This window comes from Vigna umbellata, chromosome 5 (assembly GCF_029865625.1).
Source record: "Vigna umbellata cultivar VRB3 chromosome 5, Vumbellata_1.0, whole genome shotgun sequence".
NCBI classification, from domain to species: Eukaryota; Viridiplantae; Streptophyta; class Magnoliopsida; order Fabales; family Fabaceae; genus Vigna; species Vigna umbellata.
In genome coordinates, this window is record NC_142169.1 from 61,112,008 (window position 1) to 61,134,926 (window position 22,919).

The 22,919-nt window shown below is 29.9% G+C and overlaps 2 protein-coding genes across 2 annotated transcripts; both read left to right on the plus strand.

Annotated features, from left to right (window-relative positions):
* The first annotated feature begins 1,950 nt into the window (after nucleotides 1-1,950).
* LOC124837953 (GDSL esterase/lipase At5g18430-like) lies at nucleotides 1,951-3,643 on the plus strand. The gene is made up of 5 exons (XM_047313450.2): nucleotides 1,951-2,259; nucleotides 2,373-2,500; nucleotides 2,589-2,831; nucleotides 2,906-3,158; nucleotides 3,258-3,643. The coding sequence occupies exons 1-5, from the start codon at nucleotides 2,001-2,003 to the stop codon at nucleotides 3,488-3,490; spliced, it is 1,116 nt and encodes a 371-aa protein (XP_047169406.1). The 5' UTR covers nucleotides 1,951-2,000; the 3' UTR covers nucleotides 3,491-3,643.
* Nucleotides 3,644-10,593: 6,950 nt separating this feature from the next.
* Nucleotides 10,594-11,116, plus strand: LOC124837981 (two-component response regulator 24-like). Its single transcript, XM_047313480.2, has 2 exons — nucleotides 10,594-10,845; nucleotides 10,937-11,116. The coding sequence occupies exons 1-2, from the start codon at nucleotides 10,609-10,611 to the stop codon at nucleotides 11,114-11,116; spliced, it is 417 nt and encodes a 138-aa protein (XP_047169436.1). The 5' UTR covers nucleotides 10,594-10,608.
* Nucleotides 11,117-22,919: the final 11,803 nt, after the last annotated feature.

Here is a 22,919-nt window from a genome sequence, read left to right on the forward strand (position 1 = left end):
TTGGGTGTGCTCATCAAGCCACAAAGCCACTGCCAACATCAACAACATTATTTAATAGGAAAGTGGCAGTGTTAAGCCAGTGTCAAGGGTTGCCATTTTAACACCCCTACCAGTCATTCTTTCTATACTATTATACTATTATTTCCTCAATCTTAATTAATTTTTTAATTAATCTTTTATTTAATCTTCCTTCTCTATCATTAAAGGTGGCGGTGGAGGAAGGATGGAGTTGGATGAGACATGCACGGTCGTGATGGTAGACGTTCATTGGCTGTGAGAGCTTAGGTGGAACGGAACTCCTTTCTAGCGTGGAGGTGCAGATGTTTAGGAAGATTTAGGATTTTAAAAAAGATAAATAAAATTAAATGATAAAAGTTAAATTAAGGTTGGTATTTTTGGAATAAAAATAATAATGAAAAGATGTAGGGAGTATTTGGGATGGTGGAGGAAACAATTTTAAAAATAAAATTTTAATGAGGGGCAAAATAGTAAAGGAAAGGTGGAGGAAGGGGCAAAATGGTAAAGGGGAGGTGGAGGAAGAGATGTGTGGGGGTGGAGGGAGCAACACCCTTAATGGTATATGTTGGATCAGTTAATATTAGATCCGTACTTTCTTCTTGCACCTCCATATTTTCAAAATTCCAATTATATCTCTGTAATTATATTTTCGGGTTGTGCAATCTTTACATATTTTGGATTACACTATTCGAATTCGAAATTCAGAAACATAATTTTCATATATTTTAGGTTATATAATTTGTGATGTAAATTTAAAAGACAATTCAAAATATAAATTACATTCTGAATTATAAGATTCGTAATGTATATTTATATTACGGATTATACATTTTATTATGAAATTTTTCGATATAGTTATAAAACAGAATGTGACTGGAAGTAGATAAAGAGTAGCCTAAGATACTCACCAGATTTCAATGCTTAATGCTGCCAATAGTGTCGAGTTCAGTTTCAAATTCTTTAATGCATCAAAGGAGAAATGCACAGGCAATGAAGGGAGGAAGGACATCTTAGTGGCGTGGGATGAAAGGGATGAAGGGTATTAAAGACATTTCAATAACATTATGGGGGTGCAGAAAGAAAACATTGGGGTGCAGGAAACAATGTCCAAATTCAGAACATGTAATTCGATAGTCACTTTTACAAAAGATAAAATGGTTATTTTGAAAATTTGGGAGGCTCATGAAGAAATTGAGGAGGTGGAGGAAGTGAAAACCTACTAATCTCCAGCTAACTATACTATGAACTATTAGTTGTGAGACATGAGTTGTCATAATTTAAATATATTATGATAAAAACATTTTTCTGTATTGTTTTTAACCTTAAACTTTAATGATGTATTTTTCATCTTCCATGAAAAGTAGCAACCCATAGCTTGAGCCACATGTCACGTGCCTATGAAAAAGTTGTTTAGAGTCAACTAGAAATCCACTAGGAGGAGCAGAATTCGTTGATGAAGCCATTGATGCATGGAAAGTTGCAAGCTGGCAAAAAGGTCTAAGGCGTTTTGAAAACAATCTGATCTGAAAACTGAAGTTCCACTCGTGACTGTAGCCACCACAATTCATCACCTATGTGACAACAATTATGCTGTTGAATATTAAAAGCATGCATCAACCCAAGGAAACATACCTCTTTTCACTTTTCGCTTTTTTCGTCTCTTTCTCATTCTTCATATAGAGCCTTGGGCGGCGGAAATAACTTCTCTTTGCATCTCCTCCGTTCACCTCACATCACATGCCTCATGCACCTTTAGAACTATACAATCATTCAATTATTCAATCCCAATTTAAATCCCACCTAAAAGTTGCCATGCAAAACCCAAAACCTATTTCTGCCTACTGCATACCCTGATAAAAATCTCTCTTTTTTATTTACTTTTTACTTTGGAAGTAAATTATTTAACGGCTATAAAAAGCCATGATTCCAGTCTCACTGCATCGACATCAACATAGAATTTAAGGTTCATTATTTTCACCCCAATGGCAGTTCCCTCAGGTTTTGTTGGCACCATGGTGGTGATACTTTTTGGTGTGGTTGTGTTATCTGGGGTCGTTGTCCCAGGGGTTGAGGCCAAGTCAAGGGCTTTCTTTGTGTTTGGAGATTCACTCGTTGACAGTGGTAACAACAATTACTTGGCCACCACTGCACGAGCTGATTCCCCTCCTTATGGCATTGACTATCCATCTCGCAAACCAACCGGTCGTTTTTCCAATGGCCGCAACATCCCTGATCTTATCAGTTAAGCACAATCTATGTTTTTTAAAAACAGTCTGCTTTTCTTTAATTATGCACTTACGTGGTGATTAATCTAACGCATGCACTTAGTAATAACATGTTTTGTTGATTATCAGGTGAAGGAATGGGTGGTGAATCCGTGTTGCCATATTTGAGTCCACAGCTAAAAGGTGACAATCTTCTGAACGGAGCCAATTTCGCTTCAGCCGGAATTGGCATTCTTAACGACACTGGAGCTCAGTTTGTAAGTCTGTTGTTGTCTTGTTGTAGTAATCATGGTCGAGTTACGTAAAATTTATTGTATAAACTTGCTGATCACTAGCTACTTGCAGCTGAACATAATCAGAATGTATAGACAGTTGGACTACTTTGAAGAATACCAGCAACGAGTGTCCATTCTCATTGGAGTAGGACGAGCAAAGAAACTTGTGAACCAAGCATTGGTCCTCATCACTGTTGGTGGCAACGATTTCGTGAACAATTACTACTTGGTACCTTATTCTGCAAGGTCTCGCCAGTTTTCGCTGCAGGATTATGTCAAGTATCTCATTGTGGAGTACCGTAAACTCTTGATGGTAATCAAATCATTCTCGTGTATAAACTGACACACGTGTTATAGCTTAGATTAATTTGTCGCAAATTGTTGCAGAGGCTATATGATCTGGGAGCTCGAAGAGTGCTCGTGACAGGAACTGGACCAATGGGTTGTGTTCCAGCAGAACTAGCCATGCGTGGAACAAATGGAGGATGTTCTGCTGAACTTCAACGAGCTGCATCACTCTACAACCCTCAACTACAACACATGATACAAGGACTCAACAAGAAAATCGGCAAAGATGTTTTTATCGCTGCAAATACAGCACGGATGCACAATGATTTCGTAAATAACCCTGCAGCATATGGTACTTGATTATTACTACATACAAGAAAAACTTTTATATTAATTGTTCTCTCTATATATACAGGCATATGTCAAATTGTATATTTTTGTTGTTGGGCAGGATTTACTACATCAAGAATTGCTTGTTGTGGGCAAGGACCGTACAACGGGATTGGGTTATGCACACCACTCTCTAACTTGTGCCCAAACAGAAACTTGCATGCGTTTTGGGATCCATTCCACCCGACAGAAAAGGCAAACAGAATCATTGTGGAGCAGATTATGTCGGGTTCTAAACGATACATGAAACCAATGAACCTCAGCACCGTCCTAGCATTGGATGCTACAAAATGACAGCACTTATGATGTTTTCTTTGTTGTTGTTATAAACTTGTATCGATTATCAGGTGTTTTTGTTTTGTGTGTGCCATTGTCATAGTCTTTAGAGTTGTTATTTCACGAACAAATTATTCATCAATTCAATAATTTACTCAGAGTCTTCTTTTCTTTTCTTTTTTCCTTAGCCTTTATCTTTTAAGAATTAAACGTCAATTTTTACAACTTCGTTTCTTAGTTAAAAGTGTTAGAAAGTGGATTTTTTAAGCCTAACTCAATCCCACAAAACCAACTTGTAGGGTTAGATTTACATCCAATTATAAACTATGAATTGACTTTATCTCTAGTCGATGTAGGACTTCCAACACACCTCCTTCACGTCGAGGTATAGACATCTCGTGCGTGATAGTAGAAATTTGGTGGTCCAATGACGGCTCAATAGCGGGTGGAATAGAAGAATAGAATGTTCACTTAAAATTCGTTAGGATAGGCTCTAATCATGACTCTGATACCATGACTCTGATACCATGTTAGTAGGATAGGCTCTAGAGATAAGGTCAATTTATAATTGGGTGCAAACTTCACCCTACAAACTCTGATACCATGTTAGTAGGATAGGCTCTAGAGATAAGGTCAATTTATAATTGGGTGCAAACCTCACCCTACAAGCCAGTTTTGTGGGGTTGAGTTAGACTTAAAGTCCACTTCTTAACATGGTATCATCAGAGCCATGATTAGAGCCTATCCTAACGAGTTCTATGTGGGCATTCTATTCTTCTATTCCACTCGTTATCGGACCACCCAATTCTACTATCACGCACGAGATGTCTATACCTCGGCGTGAAGGGAGTGTGTTGAAAGTCCCACATTGACTAGAGATAAGGTCACATTATAATATATAAGTGAGATGCAAACCTCACTTATCAAACTTTATAAATTGATTTTGTGGACTTGAGTTAGGTTAAAACCCACTGCTAAGTGTTTCCTAAACATAACAATTTTTCACAACAAAGTTTTTTAATTTACACAAAAAAAATTGTCATTTACTTTAACTATTCACTTTTATAGTTTAAAATCGTCCATAAATATGATAATTTCTTCAAAATAAAGTTTTATTGCTTATACAAAAACAACTTTATTACTTAGTGGTAATTTTTTAAAGCAAACCCAAATTGATAATTTTAAAAACAAATTGATTTCATTATATTAAAAAACCTTTTCTTGTTAATGTCCTCAAGTTGGATAGTGACGTTTAATTTATAAAAAATAAAGGCGAAGGAAAAAAAAAAAAGAAGACTGTGAAATTATATAATTGGTACAAATCTTTTTACTGTGAAACTATGATAATTTTTATACTCAATTTAAATTAAAACTTCTTAAGAATATCCCATACAATTATTAAAAAAATTTACTATAAAATATAACATTAACACTACAAACGCCTTATATTAGAAATATGACCAAAAACAGAATTCAAAATGTATAAACATTAAGTCATTCTATTTGAAATATATAAAAAACATAGGATACTCTTTAAAAAGATATCTAAAATATTTGAATCTTAAAAATATTTATATTTATATTTATTCATTATTATTTATTATAATTGATTATGAATATATTTTCATTATTTATTATATTTATTTATATTATTTAATGTTATTTATATTTATTATGATTTATGCATATTTATTGTGAATTATTTTTTATTATTTATTATTTATATTCATATCGTTTATCATCATTTATATTATTTATTATTTACTATAAATTAATATTATTTATTATGAAATTTTTATTGTTATTTAATATATCTATTTATATTTATTATTATCAGTTATTGTTTATTACTTCAGATGTCCCTATTTCTGTATATTTGTATTAATTGGGTCCTCATATTTTGAAAGCTCTCAATTGGATTCCTATTTATGAAAAATTGAATGAATAAAGTCTCTGCTGTTAAAGTCTGTAGACGACGTTAAAAGTGTTGCCTAATGACTAAGTGAGGTGGCATCTCATATGCAGGTGGCACGAAAAGACGTTAATAGGTGGACTTAAATGACTTTTTAATTTAAAATAAAAATTAAAATAAGGTATGCGACGAGAACGCGAGAAACCCTAGGTCTCCACGGTGTTATGCGACGACGCTTGAACTTGGCTTCTGGTTTGCTTGCAGGTCTGATTGTGGTTGCAGATGCAAGCAGCGACGCAGTTAGTGGTGGAGAAGAGTGACGATTCGCGATCTGCAGCAGCGACGTATGGTGGACGATTCTGTGGTGGAGATTGGACGGCAGTGCTACTGGCGCGACAGCGATTTGGCTGGTGCGAGGGTGAAAATGGTGAAGATTGGTGGTCGCGGCGTAGCAAGGGATCACGTTGGGTGGTGGCGCGAGAACGAAGGCCGAAACGCATCACCTTCGCGATTTGGATTTTGGGTTCTGTTTTCTAGGAATGATTGGATGGTCCGGTGATATGCGAAGGTGATGGACGTGCAACAGAAGGGAGAAAACGCTTTGGTAGTGGCGCGTGATGCGTTGGAGACGACGGCTAGGGTTTCATGGAGAAAAATTAGGGTTTCTCTGCAGATGGTGATGATGACGTGTCAGGGTGGTGATGTGGCGAGGACTTTTCTAAACTTTTTTTAAATTAAAAAATCATTTATGTCCACCTACTAACGTCTTTGGATGCCACGTGCTTATGAGATGTCACCTTACCTAGCCACCAAGCAACACTTTTAACGCCGTCCACATGATTTAACATAGAGGCTTTATTGATTCAATTTTTTATAAATAGGGACCCCTTTCAAAATATGAAAATCCAATTGATACGAATATGTAGGAATAGAGAACTCCGAAATGATTAAACCTCATGGAAATATTTTTAGAGTAGTTTTAAAAGCTTATTTATATTTATATGCTTTAACATATGATAATTAATATTTAAATAATCTATTATTTATTTACGTGATTAAGAAAATCACTTTATGATATTTTTTAATATTTTATTATTTATTTAATTATAATTTTTGTTTAATAGAAACCAAAAACATGTTTTTGAAACCTTAACATTATATCTAATTATTATCGTAACAATTGTTCATGAAAGTTGTGTTTATTGCTTTTTATTTATTTATTATGATTAATATTTATTTTGTTGCCTAATTTATATCAAAATTTGAAATGCTTATATATATTATTTTTTGCAGAATGAATAAATTAATTTTTTTCATTTATAATTTGAGAAGCTTTCATTGGATTGGAATCACATAAGATGAATAATTCTTTTATTTTAATTTATAACAATTTGAAAAAAAAAGAGAGGCTAAAATAGAACTGATTAGCTAAGGGTTTTTCCTATATTTATCTACGTTCACACCAACATTCATTGAAATTTGGAAGTTTATCTCTGCACCTCCAACTTTTTTTTTTATCTCCAAATTTTTTTAAAATCCCAAAACTATCTATTTTATAATAAAAAAAGATAACTTAAAGTAATTTTTTTAAAGCTTTTCATTTTTTGTAACTCAAAAAATCTTACACTTCCACTTTTGATGTTTTACAAAAATCGTTGAATGTTTTGATAGATTCCAAAATAGGTTGAAAATTTAGATAAATTTTAAAACTTACTTAAATGAATTTTGAAATCCGTAAAAAAAATCTTTGAATTTCGAAATCTATTGAAAATTTGAATGAAAATTCATAGAAAAGAATTTTTAAAAGATTTCAATAAATTTCAAAATTTGTTGAAAGTCATCAATACATATGTTTTCGTTTATCATATTCTTTTAAGTTTTGTTTTTCAATTTAAAATTAGTAAATATTTCATTTAATTTAATATTTAATATATGTTAATATTTTAATATTTTAAAATATATTTTATTAAACTAAAACAAGTAAAAAATATTTAAAAAATTAAAATAAAAAAATGTAAAAGAATAAAATTAAAAAACTTAAAAGGTCAGAAAATAATTCTAAATGGATTTTGAAATTTGTTGAAAAATGTAACAGATTTCAAAATCTGTTGAGAAATATAACAGAGTTTGAAAGCCGATCAATTTCTCAAATAGAGTAAGTTGGTTTTCTGCTTCTTTCTTTGGTTTGTTTTGTTTTCCTTTGCATGCAAATTAATTGGAGTTACATGTGACATCATAGTCATCTTTAAGAGTCTCTATTAATCAATGATCCTAATGGTATGTTTGATAGTGTTTTTGTTATTCGTATGAGCAAATAGAGTTTTTTTATGCTTTTGGAGATATTTTAGAACCTTTAAAGTTGTTTGGTCAAGGAAAGTGATATACTTTAATAAGCATGAGTTGGATATTGCATTTGCTATGTTGAATTTGTATTGAATTGCATGGTATATTTGATTGTTTCAACTGAGTGTTGGTTTTGTTTGGACTCTGGTAATTGAGGAAACTAAGGATTTCACCATTTGATCAAGTTGGTGTTCATTCTAACATTAAGAACTATTTTTAACTAAGCATTGAGTCAGGAATAGCAATTTGATCATCTGAACAAGTCTTTTTTTCCCTAATCACATATTTGAAGTGATTGTTTTTTGATATGGCATTGAGCGACAGTAATGTGGCACTGAGTTCTAGTTTGATACTGCAAGTCTGGAAACAATTTTACTTTAGACGAGCGCCTATTTTTCCCTCTGAGTGACCATTTATGCAAATGGTTTGGCATTAAACGGTGGTACGTAGGGCACCATTGAGCAACATTTTTCACTACAAATCTAAAACCATTTTAAGTCTAGTTCTCTGAGCGAGCCATTTACGAGAAGAATGGCGTTGAGTGTCAGAGTTTTCGTTGAACACCAATTTAAATTCCATGTTTTTGGTTTTTTCCTTTGGTTGCTTCGTATTGATTTGTATAATTCTTAATGTTTTTCGTGAGTATAATGAGTATTTGCATATATATGAAAACTTTTGATATGTTGATGTATGGTTTTGATATTGAAAGAATTTCAACGAGAAATTTTATGTCTCGGTAATGTTTAATGTATGTTTGACATATGAGAGTTTAGAAAGTAGATATCCTAATATATTACGTGTCATTCAACTTATATAGAGATGAATGGTGTGTAGGAGAGAATGACAGGAGGTCTTTACCTTAGACTTTTGTTCTTAGGCGTGAAAGATTTATCCTGTGAGTGTAGGGTGATAACTGCTATGTTTATAACTCTATAGAGTATAAACACTATTACGAGTGCACACCTATAGTGAAACTCTGTCAAAACATATATCCAAATAATTGAGTCTAAAATCAACATATGTATGTTTTTAAGAGTTTCTAATACTTTATAAATGTTGATACAAATAATTTGATAATATATTATTTTAACACTAGGTTATCTTATATATTGTCTCTTTTTGTTTTCTTTTGTGTTGTTTTTTTATGATGAATACTTTATTAGTATGTAACGAATGTGTTGAAACATATGATAAAAGACTAATACTATAAAATGTTCTTCATAATCGTCTAATTATTTTATGTTTATAATTTGAGACAATTTGTTTTAATTTTATTAATATTTTATTGTCTTGCTTTATTACTTGTAAACTAAAATTAAGACGTGACACTTCGAATAAGTAAGTTTTTTTAAGAATATATTATATTATAATATATATATATATATATATATATATATATATATATATATAATAATAATAATAAGGGTTAAATATGTTTTTAGTCCCTAAACTATTGACAGTTTCTGGTTTTCGTCCCTCTTTCAAAGTAAGGTACAATTTGATTCTCATTCTTTTCGAAACGTTCGTTTTAGTCCTACCAAAATTCTGAGGACTAAAACGAACATTTCGAAAAGAATGAGGATCAAATTGTACCTTACTTTGAAAGAGAGACGAAAACCAGAAACGACCAATAGTTTAGGGATTAAAAACATATTTAACCCTAATAGTAATAATAATAATATAATATAATATGTGTATGTTTTCATCGTATAAAGTGACAACTTTTTAAAACATTGTTTAAAAGATCGAAAAACAACACTTATGATTTGAAGTAAAATGTTTTTTCATATATATATATATATATATATATATATATATATATTGCATTTTAATTAAGGCAAAAGAAAAACATAAAAGTGAAGAAAACAGAAAATATAATATTTAAATGAGTAAAAAAGAAAGAGGAAAGTTTATAAACTATTTAAGAAAGGGAAAAAATAGAAAAAATAAAATGAAATTATCTTCTCTATTAATAGTATAAATTAATACTATAGATATAGAAATAGATTCTCCTAAAACTGGAAAATCTCTACACAAGAGTTAGAAGTGAAATCTAATGCGTTTCTGTTATAAATTAAGACTATACTTTAGTGGATAATCATATTTGGGGTTTTGCATCTCATCCTTTTAGCATTTAAATAAAGATTTTTACATAGTTTTATCCTTGATATCATTCAATGGATTTGGATTAAATATGGGGATAATAATTATTGCAATCCAATATACCAAAAATTAATATTGCGTATCTAATTCAGTGGTGAAATTATTGACGTGATCCCTATCGAACAGGAAAAAATGAAACACAATCAATCTTCCATTTCAGCTTATATTTCTCTCAATCTATATCATTTTTAATATCTATATGTTTAGTATTTATTTATAAGCTGCAAGAACTTCATCGGATGTACCTTTCAGCAGCTATAATCAAAAGAACTGAAGTCAGTGATTCGAGCACATATTTTCTATGTACGTGTAACGTATGCCATTTTGTTCTTGTTTTTATAACGTCAAGCATTATATTTGTGGGTGGAACTGTTTTCTTTCGAATGTAAATTTCTCGTTATAAGTAAATTGTACAGGATTTGTTGTTTGTTTTTCTAATCTCATGTTCAAGATATGTTAGAAATTTTATCTCAACTAAAAATATGATGAATTTATTGTATAGTGTAATTCCCATTTTGTCATATTATGAATTTGAATTAGATTTAAGATCCGATATGTTACATATACTTCAGATTTAAACTTCAGTTGATTCTCTAATTATGTTATATGCGTGAATTTATTGTAGTTGGATTTCTATCTCATGCATGTGTACGTGCACGTCATTTTCCTAATTTTTTTCTGTTAATTAACACAGGCATAGTTAACTATCGGGAATACAATGGAATCAATGAAGCAGAGGAACAAAGGAGGAAGTACAAGGTCGAGAATTTCAGCACTGATTGTGGATGACGATGCTGTCATTCGGAAAATCCACATGATGATGTTGGCACGGTTATTTAACATGGACGCAAAAACGGTTAGTGATGGAAAGGAAGCAGTGGATCTGCATCGATGTGGGGCAAATTTTGACATAATTTTCATGGACAAAGAAATGCCCATCATGGATGGTCACGAGGTACCACTACTATATATCATGATACTTTTATGTCACTATAGGGTGCTTAATATGATTATTTAATGGTGATTATGGATGGTGTCTGAATTAGGCCACAAAAGAGCTACGTGGTATGGGTGTGAAGTGCTTGATTGTGGGAATTACTACGCGTGCTAATGGGAAAGATGGTGAAGAATTTTTTGCTGCAGGATCCAACTATTGCTTTGAAAAGCCTCTTGATCGAACAAAGATTGAACGAGTCTTGCAAGACCATCCCAATTTTACAACTTGATTCATTTTTTCAATGTGTATAGTTTTGCTGTTTAATTATTTAGCTCCTCCATAGTCTGTAAGATTGTGGTGTAAAAATATAGTTAACTGTTTATCTTTTGTTTATCAAAATCTCAATTATATCTTTTGGTTTAAAATCTAAAGTAATTCTGTTTACTTTGGTTCAAAGCAATTGACAAGTCTTCAACTAAATTTTTTTTGGCATAGGTTAATGGATTTAATTATGGTACTTGCTGTCAAGATGAAACAAGGGTCCCACAATTTTTTAATACAGTGAATTCATATTAAATTCGTTCCGTTATTACATTAATTAAAGAATTAATGTTATACAAGAATAAAATTTTATTTATAAGATTGATTTGGTAATAATGTGAGACATAGTGTGAATTCAAATTATCCACTAACACTTTTTAATAATTATAACAGTGATTTGGTGAGTTAGCAATAACAGTATAACGCGTTTAATTCTTATCATTAATATAATCCTAACAATTAACACTGCTCATAAAAAAATAATAATTTTATATTTATGATTGCTTATATAAAATTATCTTCATTTTATAATTTATATTTTAAGTGTGTTTCACTTGAGAATCCTAAGAGGAGTCGCTTAGTCCTAATTATCAAGTGTTACTGTATAATGTCGTAAGTTGAAAAATGAAATGATCTATTGAATGAATAGAATTAAAACTTTGTCCACCCACTAGGGCAGTCAGGGAAACGACAGTGGTTATTTTCAAGTTGATACCTTAATCATAAGTTAATAAATTTTAAAGTTAATCCACTATGATATCATTCATCCTGATCGATATAATTCAAGGTTGAACGGTTTGTTTAGTGATCATACTGACTTGTTGGTTTACTTTCTGAGTTGGTATTGTCTGAGCTGGTGTATGAACTGGCGACCTATCTGATGCTTGGCCAGGCCCACTCGATTGCTTTCCAAGTTGGAGGTTGTCCATCTGGATAGACGACTTGTTTGATAATTGGCCGGGTTTGCTGGTTTGCTCTTCAAACTTAGGATTGATCATCCACGATGGTGCATAACCCACCAACATGGTTGGTAGTCGGTCGAACTCATTGCTTTATTTTCTAAGTTAGGAATTGATTGTTGAGATTAGTGTATGGTTAGCCGAATTTATTGATTTTTTTAAATTGAAAATTAACCTTCTAAACTATAGTTGATTGTTCAAATTTAACTAGATGATAACATATTTTAAATAAGAGTTTATTGTAATTGACCCAAAAATTATTACAAAATCTTATAGAAAGTAACAATTTCCTCAACCGAAGCTAATATAGGAATTATAGGAATCTACGGCGAATAAAAGTTAAATATGCAAAAACATAATGAAAAGAGTGCATGTATATATAGTCATAGAGATAAAAATTTAATCTACTGAAACTATATATAAATATAAATACATAGATATATATTTTTAAAATATTAAAGTAATTATTGTAATTTTAGTTTGTATTATGAAAAAATTGTTAGTCTTTATACAGAAGAGAGGTTACATTTTAAGATTATATCCTCTCCCATTTATTTTATTTCTTTTCAGTTAATATCTTGATAGTGGTCCATTTTAAAATCGGTTTTCTCAAACGTGCGTGGATGTGCTGTGATTCCCGCAACAAACTCTTCTAATGTTAAAATACTTTGTGATTGTTTTTGGAGTTCTATAGAAATTTTATAATCAGGCCAGTGAGTCTACTCTTTACTTCATATCATCATCACCGTGTTTTAAGAGCAAGGATTCAGAAACTAGAAGTTAAACAAGCATATAACAATGGTTGGAGGTTGGTCTTTCTACTTCCGCTTTTTTTCTTATAATATGAATATGCTTAAATATATGCTTGTTTGACATATTTATATTTATTGAATCTTTAGTATAAATCTGTTTCAAAAATATTTAATTTTTAAGAAAAACTAAAACATGAAGTTTCCCCTGCCCAACTACTTTCTTATCTCGGCATCAAATATTTTTTGTTTATCCTGAATAAAAAATAAATCTAACAGTGACGAGTTATTAATCTATATTTTAAAATAAGTATTATAAAAATTTAAACAAAACACTATACTAATATAGTTGATATTATATTAAATAACATTTACATCTTATTTAATGTTAAAATAAATACTTAAACTCATATATCTTCCCTTTCTAAATAAGCATTCATTTATTTTTATATTTTAATTAATGTTATTTTCATTTGTAATTTATACATATATCTAAACAGGATTCGTTTTTTTCACACTAGTTTTTTCAAATTTATCCTTTAAGTAATTGTTATTTTAAATTAAAATAATTTTCATTTTTATCTTTAAATGATCCGTTAATCTAAATTTAATTATTTTATAAAATAAAATAATTATTTTATTATTATATATTTTTAATATTTTAAAATTTAAATAATTATTTAGAATAAAAAATTATTCAATAATAACATAGTATAAAAATGATATTTTAATAATTTTTTATAATTAAATAATTTTTATTTAAAATAAAAAATATGTACACAAATACCCATATGTGTTTCCACCCTTTTATTTTATTTAAAAATATTACTTCAATTAAAGTTTAAATACTTAATTAAAAAAATGAAAAAAGAAGAAGTAAAGTTTAAAACATAAAGCAAACTTTTCCACCGAACATAATGATTTAGTTATTATATATTAAAAGTTTCATAAGAATTATGATGATTCAAAACTAAAAAAAAATCTTCTGAAAAATAAAAAATATATTTTTTGAGAAATATTTATTTTAATTAAAAATAAATAAATAACTGTAAAATATATTATTAAATGTATTTATTTGTCATTATGTTTTTGTAAGGACATGAAAAATAGAGTATTATAGAGTAATGAGACAGACTATTTTACTTTAAAATAATATTATAATATAAATAGAATTTTATAAACACTTCTCATTATTCTAAGAACATTTCATCTCTCTAGAACTCTATTCTTCATAGTTCTCTGACTTCTCTCTATAATCTCTCTCGGTTGAGTTTTCTGTTCGACGATCAGGAGGTGCATAGGCGATCTTGGCGTTGAGGGCTTCGATATTGATCGATCAATTTCGTGTTCTTCAGCTGGTAAGTGGTTTCCACTGTTATCCGTTCTTCACTGGACTGTGAGCATGCAACGTTTTTGTTTTGCATGTGGTTAGCAGTTCTTCCTTCAATTTTATAGCTCGATTTAGGTTCTAAGTGTTGTTCTCTATCATCAATTGGTGAGTTGTAGGTTTATGTTGAGTTTCCTTGCGTTGCAAGTCAATTGTCCGTGTATCTCTGTGAGCGGGACTGTTATCTCTGAGGTAAGGGGAGCTAGCTACTGTATTAAATTGTTGTATGACCTGTATATATGTTGAATGTGGTAGCATTTTACTGTTTAGGACTAAATTGTTAGTTTTAGGGTAATGTGAATTGAATGTGTTGAAAGGGTGGATTTATGAAACTGTAATGTGTTGTTGATGAACTGTTTTGGATTAATCTAAATGTTGTAATTGTGCGTGTTGGAGGTAGTTTATGTGAGTAATCTATTGTGGTAGTGATGAGGTATGAAGTGAAGTGAATTGTGCTTGTTTAAAGTCAATTTAGAGGAAGTGAGGTAGTGAATTTGAGTATTAGAGGTCAAGTGCTGTTAGAGGCTGTTGGGATAGTTTAGATAAGTATGTGACTTGTTTGAGTCATCAAATTGGTTAAAATCAGGTTCAAAGTGGTAAATTAGAATTTGGGTCTCTAAGTTGATGAAATTGAGGTTTTAGAGTAGGATTTGATGTATAAACACTTTAGATTGAGGTTAGGAAGGTCTAGAATCACTTAGTCAAGTCTAATTAAGCATATACAACGATCTAGGAGTGTTAGAAGTTGGGAAAATTGAGTAGAATTGGTAAGTGGTGGTTGAGTTGCATAAGTCTGCAGAATTTCGTTCTGCAGATTATGCAGACTCGCTGTGCGAATGGATTCGCACAGCGAGTCACCTTGGCAAGGTGCTCTCTGTCAAGGCATTCACATAGCGATGGGTGCGCTGTGCGAGTGGATCGAGAGGGTTGCTCTATGCTTGTCGATACGCATAGCGAATCAAGTCGCTATGTTACTGGTTGAGGTCTGAAACTATTATTCATTTTATTCGAACATCGAGTGGGTCTTACTCTGCGAGTGTTTAGGAAGTCTGAGTCTCTGTATGAGGTTCTCGCATAGCGAGTTGGGACGTTATGCGAGGGGTTTGGGGTCTGATACATTTCACAATTTATTCGCATAGCGAGTTTAACCGTTATGCGAGTGGTTATGAGAAGTTGGTCTCTGTTTGAGGATTCGCATGGCGAGTTTGGTCGCTGTGCGAGAAGCTTATGGTTTCGCTATGCGAAGGTGTGCGCTGTGCGAGGAGTTCAGTTCTAGTTCAATTCTCTTTTGATCTTAAGTTGTTTTAAATGAAACATTGAGTGTTGTATGGAGTAAGTTGAAGTTGTATCATGTAATATCAGTGGTTATTGATATATATGTTGTAATTCAAAGTGTAAAGTTCAAAGTATGGTTAATAGATGTAATTCCATGATCCTCAAGGAAAGGAGACATAGTGGTGCCCTATGTTGTGATTCAAAGTGAAATCTCTAGTTGAGATTCAAGTAAGTTTAGAATGGATGCAGGAGCTTAGTCTTGGGGGTTATCCTGAAACTCCAATGGTCTTTCATTCTCAAGTAAAGAGGATTGATCCATGTCGTGAGGAGTAGTAGGAGGTCCTAGTCTTGGGTGCTTCCAGTATGACCCAAAGTAAGTGATAACGGACTAACCTCGTGAGTATGGTAGAGTGAAACCCATTGGCAATGGTTGTGCAAAGCAGTAGAAGTCATCACGAGTGCACGACCCGCCATGGCTCGGCAATCATTCTAAGTCTGGATGGTCAAAGTCAGTGTAATGTTATGTGTGAAGAGTTTATGTGATGTGAATGAATAGTATGATTGTATGAAGTTAAATAAATTGATGTATGATTAATCTTTGTTTAAACTAGCTTACCCTGTTGTGTGCTTGTATTTTGTATGTTCTGGTCTTCTTCTTCTACAATGATCATCCTTTGGATGTGAGCAGCGGGAGAAGAGGTTTCGCTGGAGCAAACATTGGATGGAGGTGATGCTACTGAGTAGTTTACTGAGTTCAGTAGGGACCTTGTGTATAGTTTTGAGTCTCCTATAATATGTTTATAAAGTTTTAAATTTATAGTTGTTTTTGGATGATTGTAAAGGTAATACTTTATACTCTAGATGGATAACTATATTACTTTATCATGTATGTGACTTCTCTTTAATATAGTTTATACTATATATTTTGGGATGTTGCAGTTTTAGTATAAATAAAACTAAATAAATATAAGTAAAATAAAGGAAACAATTGTTATTTTGAATTTTGAAGAGGGCATTTTAGTCCATACAAAAGTGATACCTGCTCAGACTTGCAAATGAAGACTTATGTTAATGTGCCTACCGAGTAGTGGGAAGAGAGAGAGAGTGTGGATTATAATGCTTTATACAACGATTGTCAATTAATTTTTATTTATTTGATTTTAAAATAAATAATTAAATAACTAAATAGCTTTTTGTTTAAAAAAATAACAGTTATATAATACTTCATTATTTTATAATACATTCTAGAAACTATTTTACTAAAAAAATTTAACTTTTGTTTAAGGGTTTCTTTCATATTTATCTTATTAAAAATCCGAGAAACTAGGATTAATCCTTGCCATAAATTCTTTAATTTGGAGAAACTAAGATTAATCCTTGCCACAAATTCTTTAATTTGGATAATGATTTTTTTTTTTGCATAAATTGAATTTTAATCTTTTTTTATTATATTACATGTGAGTTTTTTTCCACTTATACGTATTTTTTTAATCATTTATATAAATTTCTGTTAATCAATAATCATAGTATATTTTGATTGTTTTTGTAATGTTTTTACGTATAAATAAAATATTTGCAAATTTAAGAAAAGCTTTGACTCATCAGGGTTTTGTGAGATGTTCGTCAAATAAGTAAAAGTAATTATTTTATTTTTGAACTATAAATATTTTGAAATTTTTAATTGTATGATTATACGATGGAGTGAATGATTAATTATATAACGAGTATGATATATTGAAATATAAAAATGTTATTTGATTTTTGTTATTTTCAGAAATGATATAAGATATATTTTTTTACTTTGATATCCTGTTCACTAATATTCTTGAACGACTTGGCAAAATACTGTATTTTTTCATACATAAAAGTAACGCCTTGGTTAATGCATATTATTTTAAGCATTTACAATCACAAAATAAAGTAACTCTTGATATTATTGTTATTACCTAAAAGCTGGTAAAAACATAATTACATGTTTGTTTTTTTAGTTACAGTGAAAATTTATTAAAAATAATTATAAAAATAAATAATTTATATAATTTTTTATTATTCAAATGAAAAAAAAAACTATTAATGGAATAAAATTAAGAAATACTTTTGTATTATAAATAATCATTTAAATTTAGAAAAAGTGATTAACAAAAGATAATATTTAAAAAAATACGAATACCAAAAAAATGAATTATCTTTATATTTTAACGCGAGAATTAATTAATAAGATTGAAAAACTGAACTTGTTATTTTACTTTTATGAAGTAATTTATGGAACACTTTTAATCTAATAAATTAATTTAAAATTAAAGATGAGAAACCCAGATTAATCAGAATTAAAATTTTGACAAAGCAATAGAGATAACTAACAATTATTTGATCTGGTATGATTTATTGATTATTGATAAATGAGAGAATTGCTAACAAGGACTCCAAGATTCCCTTTTTTCCCAGTTTGTATTGTCCAAACTGTGATACAAACCATCTTCTCTGACAGACCAAAAAATACGTTGTCCTTTTTCAATACTAGGTATCACACTGATTGTTGCACATGTGATTATTGCACCTTTATTCCATCTGAATCCACCAGTGTGGCTCTCCATGTTGAGCAATTTTACGTAAGCATTTTCATTCCCAGGGCCAATTTCCACTTGTGACTGAAAATCAGCAAAAAAGAAAAGCTTTGATGAGTCTGGAGGCAAGTCGTTCTCAATGGAAAGCCCTATAACATTTATAGCAGAGACCCAACTCTGCAAATTCAAACACACAGCAAACAAAACCACAGAGAAAACACGAATAGAGATTGAAATCGACATTTTTCTGTGCTTGTCTTCCTACTATTCTGCTTCTGTCTATCTATCTATATATATATATATAATATAAAATTTATTATAACTTCTTGACTATTAAATACGGAATTTTTATATTTTTAAATTGATTATGTGATGATTATTTTGTTGAACGATATTGTTTAATTACTTTTACGTCTTACGAAATATAAAATTTCAAGTATTTTTTAATTTAAATATTTTTAATTGCGTCTTTATTAGATTTTTTGGCTTATTAAGCATGAAAAATTCATTTATTTTAATTAATTACCTGATATCAATCTTTTTATTAATTTGAATGATATGAAAATTATCTCATCTCGTGGTATTTTTCTATTTGTTTTTACATGCTATCAAACATGAATGATGACTTTATTTTATAATAATACTTCCCAAAACATAGATTTCATTCACGAAATTTATGGGAGAAGGACCATCAGATATTTCTATAACATTTACTCAATTTCTTTTAATGTTATGAATTCAATGTGTACCAGATTACTTTATATTTATTTAGGCATGTTTTTCAAAAGCTCTTTCAAGGATCTTTCCAAAGCCAAACACAGAAATCGTAAAATTTTATCTTGAAACTACAAATTTTTCGTTCTTCATTTTTTCATTGAACTAGCCGTTGTTTATTGTGATCTGGCATTGGAAAACGAGCATTAACAATAAATTGAAGAGTCAAAAGAAATTTAAAGCTGGGTTTGAGGTAGTAGTCCAACCAATAAGATGCAAGTAATTGTTAACCAGATGCAGCTTCTGAGGCCAATTCCAACACTCTTTTTAACTGTTGTTTTAAACTAAAATAAGTACATTATTACTTTTTTTAACTGTTTTTTAGTTTGAATTTAATTATTTTTGGCATTTTTCTTCCCAAAAATTATTGCAGTAGGATAATAGCTAGGAGGATTTGAAAATCATTATGGCATTAGCTAGGAGGATAAGACCCCACTACTCGTCGTATTTGGTTTGGTATTGCTACCGCACATGACTTCGAAAGTCATGATGATATTACTGAGGAACGTCTTTATCAGAATATTTTTGCTTCTCATTTCGGGCAATTAGCAATCATTTTTCTGTGGACTTCCGGGAATCTCTTTCATGTAGCTTGGCAAGGTAATTTTGAGTTCTGATGTTAAGTCAGAATTTTTTCTCTCAATATCTAAAGCGATTCAATTATTAAGAAAAAAAATTATAGAATTCCATTTGCATTTCAAAGAAAAAAAGGTAATTTCTTTATAAAAAAAACATCATGAAAAAGTATAGAGAAAAAAAAACATTCAATAGGGATACATGTAGAATTCATTTAACATTTTTATTTTATGAACTTAATTAAATTTCAAGTCTTTTTTAATTTAAATATTTTTAATTGTCTTTATTACAATTTTTTGGCTTTTAAGCATGAAAAATTCATTTATTTTAATTAATTACTAACATCAATCTTTTTATTAATTTGAATGATATGAAAATTATATCATCTCATGATATTTTTTATTTGTTTTTACATACTCTCAAATATGAGGTATAAATAAATAAAAATCTTTAATAGTTATAAATGATTAGTTGACTTTATTTTATAATAAGTTTGTAATAAGAATAATAAAAATCATGCAATTTCATATTTATTAATATTTGAAAACTTTTTAAGTAAAATAATAAAATAAAATATTAATAATATAACCTCATATTTTTATATTAACAATAATCTCACATTTTTTATACGTAAATTTTATTTAAGTAAAATAATTATTAAAGTAAGAATCACATTGAATATGAAAGACTGAAAAACAACTACTTAATTAAAAAGTATTAAATTTTTAATAATTAATAGATAAAGAAAATACAAACCCGGTAACATTTCTTTTAATAGTATAAAATTACTAAATTATAGATGTGGTAGTCAAAAAGCAAAAAAAAAAAAAGACAGTCATACGACCATTATTTTATAGTCATTAGTAAAAGCATATGCTAAGTATAAAAAGTCATATATATATATATATATATATATATATATATATTCACTCTAATAGGATCAAGAGTTTGTCAAAAAAGATTATATAAAATAAAATTATATCCTAAACTAAGTGGTTGCATGATTCACATAGTTAAAGTCATAATTGTAAACAAAATAACAAAAAGATGAAAAAAAAGTAAGCTAATTTTACTTTTATGAACTAATTTATGGAACACTTTTAATCTAATAAATTAATTTAAAATTAAAGACGAGGAACTCAAATTAATCAAATTTTATCTGATTTGGTATGATTTATTGATTATTGATAAATGAGAGAATTGCTAACAAGAACCCAAAAATTCCCTCTCTTTTTTTCCCAATTTGTGTTGTCCCAACTGTGATACAAACCATCTTATTCACAGACAAAAAACAACTATTTTTTATGTGCACAATTTTTTATTATTTTTAAACTAAAATAAGTATCTTATTAATTTTTTTAACTGTATTTTAAAACAAAATAATTATTTTAACAAATTGTTTCAGCTGAAATGGGAAGAGGATAATTCATGTACGATACTCATGTCTTGGGTGTACTTTCTCTCTGTTCTAGGTGATTGATCGGTTTGAGGAGGTTGACTTGTAGAAGACACTCTAGTGCTCAAGTCAAAATATTTTTCTTTGAAGATCTAAAGTGATTCAATTATTAAAAAAAGTTTTACCTCGAAATTAAACCCCTATTTACAGAGTTTACAAGAAATTTGACAAATTAATATACCTCTTAGTGGTCATTAATGTCAATTTTAACCAGATATCAATAACAGTTACCGTATTGATTGCACTTTAACTATGCTCAACTACTGTCGTGACCGAACGAATGCGAAGTCCATTTCCATGCCTCGGCCGTTCGATCCATTTTACTCAGCACACAGTCATACCTGATTAGTCGGGTCTAACCCTTTAGTAACATAAGCCCCTAAGCTCTAGCAGAACCTTGGATATTGCGTAGGCTTTACTTAGCTATACTAATCGGTTGATGCATTTACCTAGGTTACCCAAGGTAACGACGATTCACAGAAGGACACGTGTTCCCCCGAGATCCGTGAAAAGGCGGGAAAGGGTAGAAACTGAAACGTCAGGTCTTTTGAACCGTCAGATCCCCTCACATCCAACGCCTCAAATGGCTTGAGTGAAATGCTTTTGTCGGCTATAAATAGTGGTGGGGTCACCCTTCATTTTCACCTTTACCCTCGAGCTCTCCAATTCCCCAACGTTCTTTCTATCTTTCCAGATTCCTCTCCAAAGCTCCAAGCCTTCATCTTCATTCAGGTAAATGATGTCTTCTCCGACGAGTTTTGAGTTTGTCGGGAGGGAAGGCCAGGGGTACGCTGACGGTGTTGCAATGTCCACTTCCATAATTAACTCCTCTACCTTAGGTCTCGACGATGACAGAAATCCTCCCGCCGAGAACCAAGTTGATTCACCAGCCGTTGAAAACTCCTCTCGTATACTTTAGGACAACGAAGACGAGAAAGTGGAGATCAACGTTGATTTCACTGATGAATGGGATGAAAGATGTAAAGTTAGGCTCGTCGTCATTGGTTACGACTAGGCTCCTCACAAGGTTAAACTTTATACATCCTCTTTCGTTATCGGTCGCTCGATAAAAGGGCTTGCCAGTGAGATTTGCCAATAACAGTATATATATATATATATATATATATATATATATATATATATATATATATATATATATATATATATATATATATATATATATATATATATATATAAACATTTTAATATCATATAATTCGAAAAATAATAATTCATAACAAAAACGGTGTACAAAAATTTATATATTCATTATATAGAATTAGTAGATATAAAAGGTGTCCTTCTTTTAAAAATTTATCAAACTATAAAATAATTAATTATAAAAATAAACAATTTTTATGATTATCTTATTATAACTAATTATTTAAAGTTAAAAAGATAATTGTTAAAGAGATTAAATTTTAAAAATTATTATTAAAAAGGTAAAATTGAAGTTTTATTAGTATAAAGATAAAAGTGTGATTATTTGGATTAAAAATAAATGTAATAAAAAATGAAGGAAAATGACAATAAGTTTAAAAAAATTAGTGAATATGCGATAAAATTGATAGATTAAAAAATTATTTTAATTAATAAAATTAAATAATTATCATTTTATCTCTTATTATAAAATATAATTTGTGGTTAAATATGTTAAAATAGAATTATTATTTAAAATTAAAAAAATCATAAAATTATATTGAAATAAGATAGGTAATTGGTTCCCCACGTATCCACAAATACAATTGATTTTTTAAAAAATCAGATTGTGAAGAGAACGATTGATACTATGGGGAAGAATATTCAATCAATAGTTATTTTTTTTATTATGTTTAAATATTATGAAAGGTGTTTATTTAGATAAGTCAACATTAATTTTAATGTGTGTTTTAACGTATTTATGAAGTTAAGAAAAACTTTAATAAGATAATAATTCATTAGTTTTAATTTAGGAAAGTTTTTAATCAAATTTAGAAAATAAATCTAAAATCTTATTATTTTAATCAATTAAACCACTTACATAATTAAACC

Excerpts from the sequence above, each read along its gene's own strand:
- LOC124837953 (XM_047313450.2), top strand. The coding sequence starts at position 2,001 with ATGGCAGTTCCCTCAGGTTTTGTTGGCACCATGGTGGTGATACTTTTT. Across the intron at positions 2,260-2,372 it reads CAACATCCCTGATCTTATCA|GTGAAGGAATGGGTGGTGAA; the intron begins GTTAAGCACAAT and ends GTTGATTATCAG. Across the intron at positions 3,159-3,257 it reads AAATAACCCTGCAGCATATG|GATTTACTACATCAAGAATT; the intron begins GTACTTGATTAT and ends GTTGTTGGGCAG.
- LOC124837981 (XM_047313480.2), top strand. The coding sequence starts at position 10,609 with ATGGAATCAATGAAGCAGAGGAACAAAGGAGGAAGTACAAGGTCGAGA. Across the intron at positions 10,846-10,936 it reads CCATCATGGATGGTCACGAG|GCCACAAAAGAGCTACGTGG; the intron begins GTACCACTACTA and ends TGTCTGAATTAG.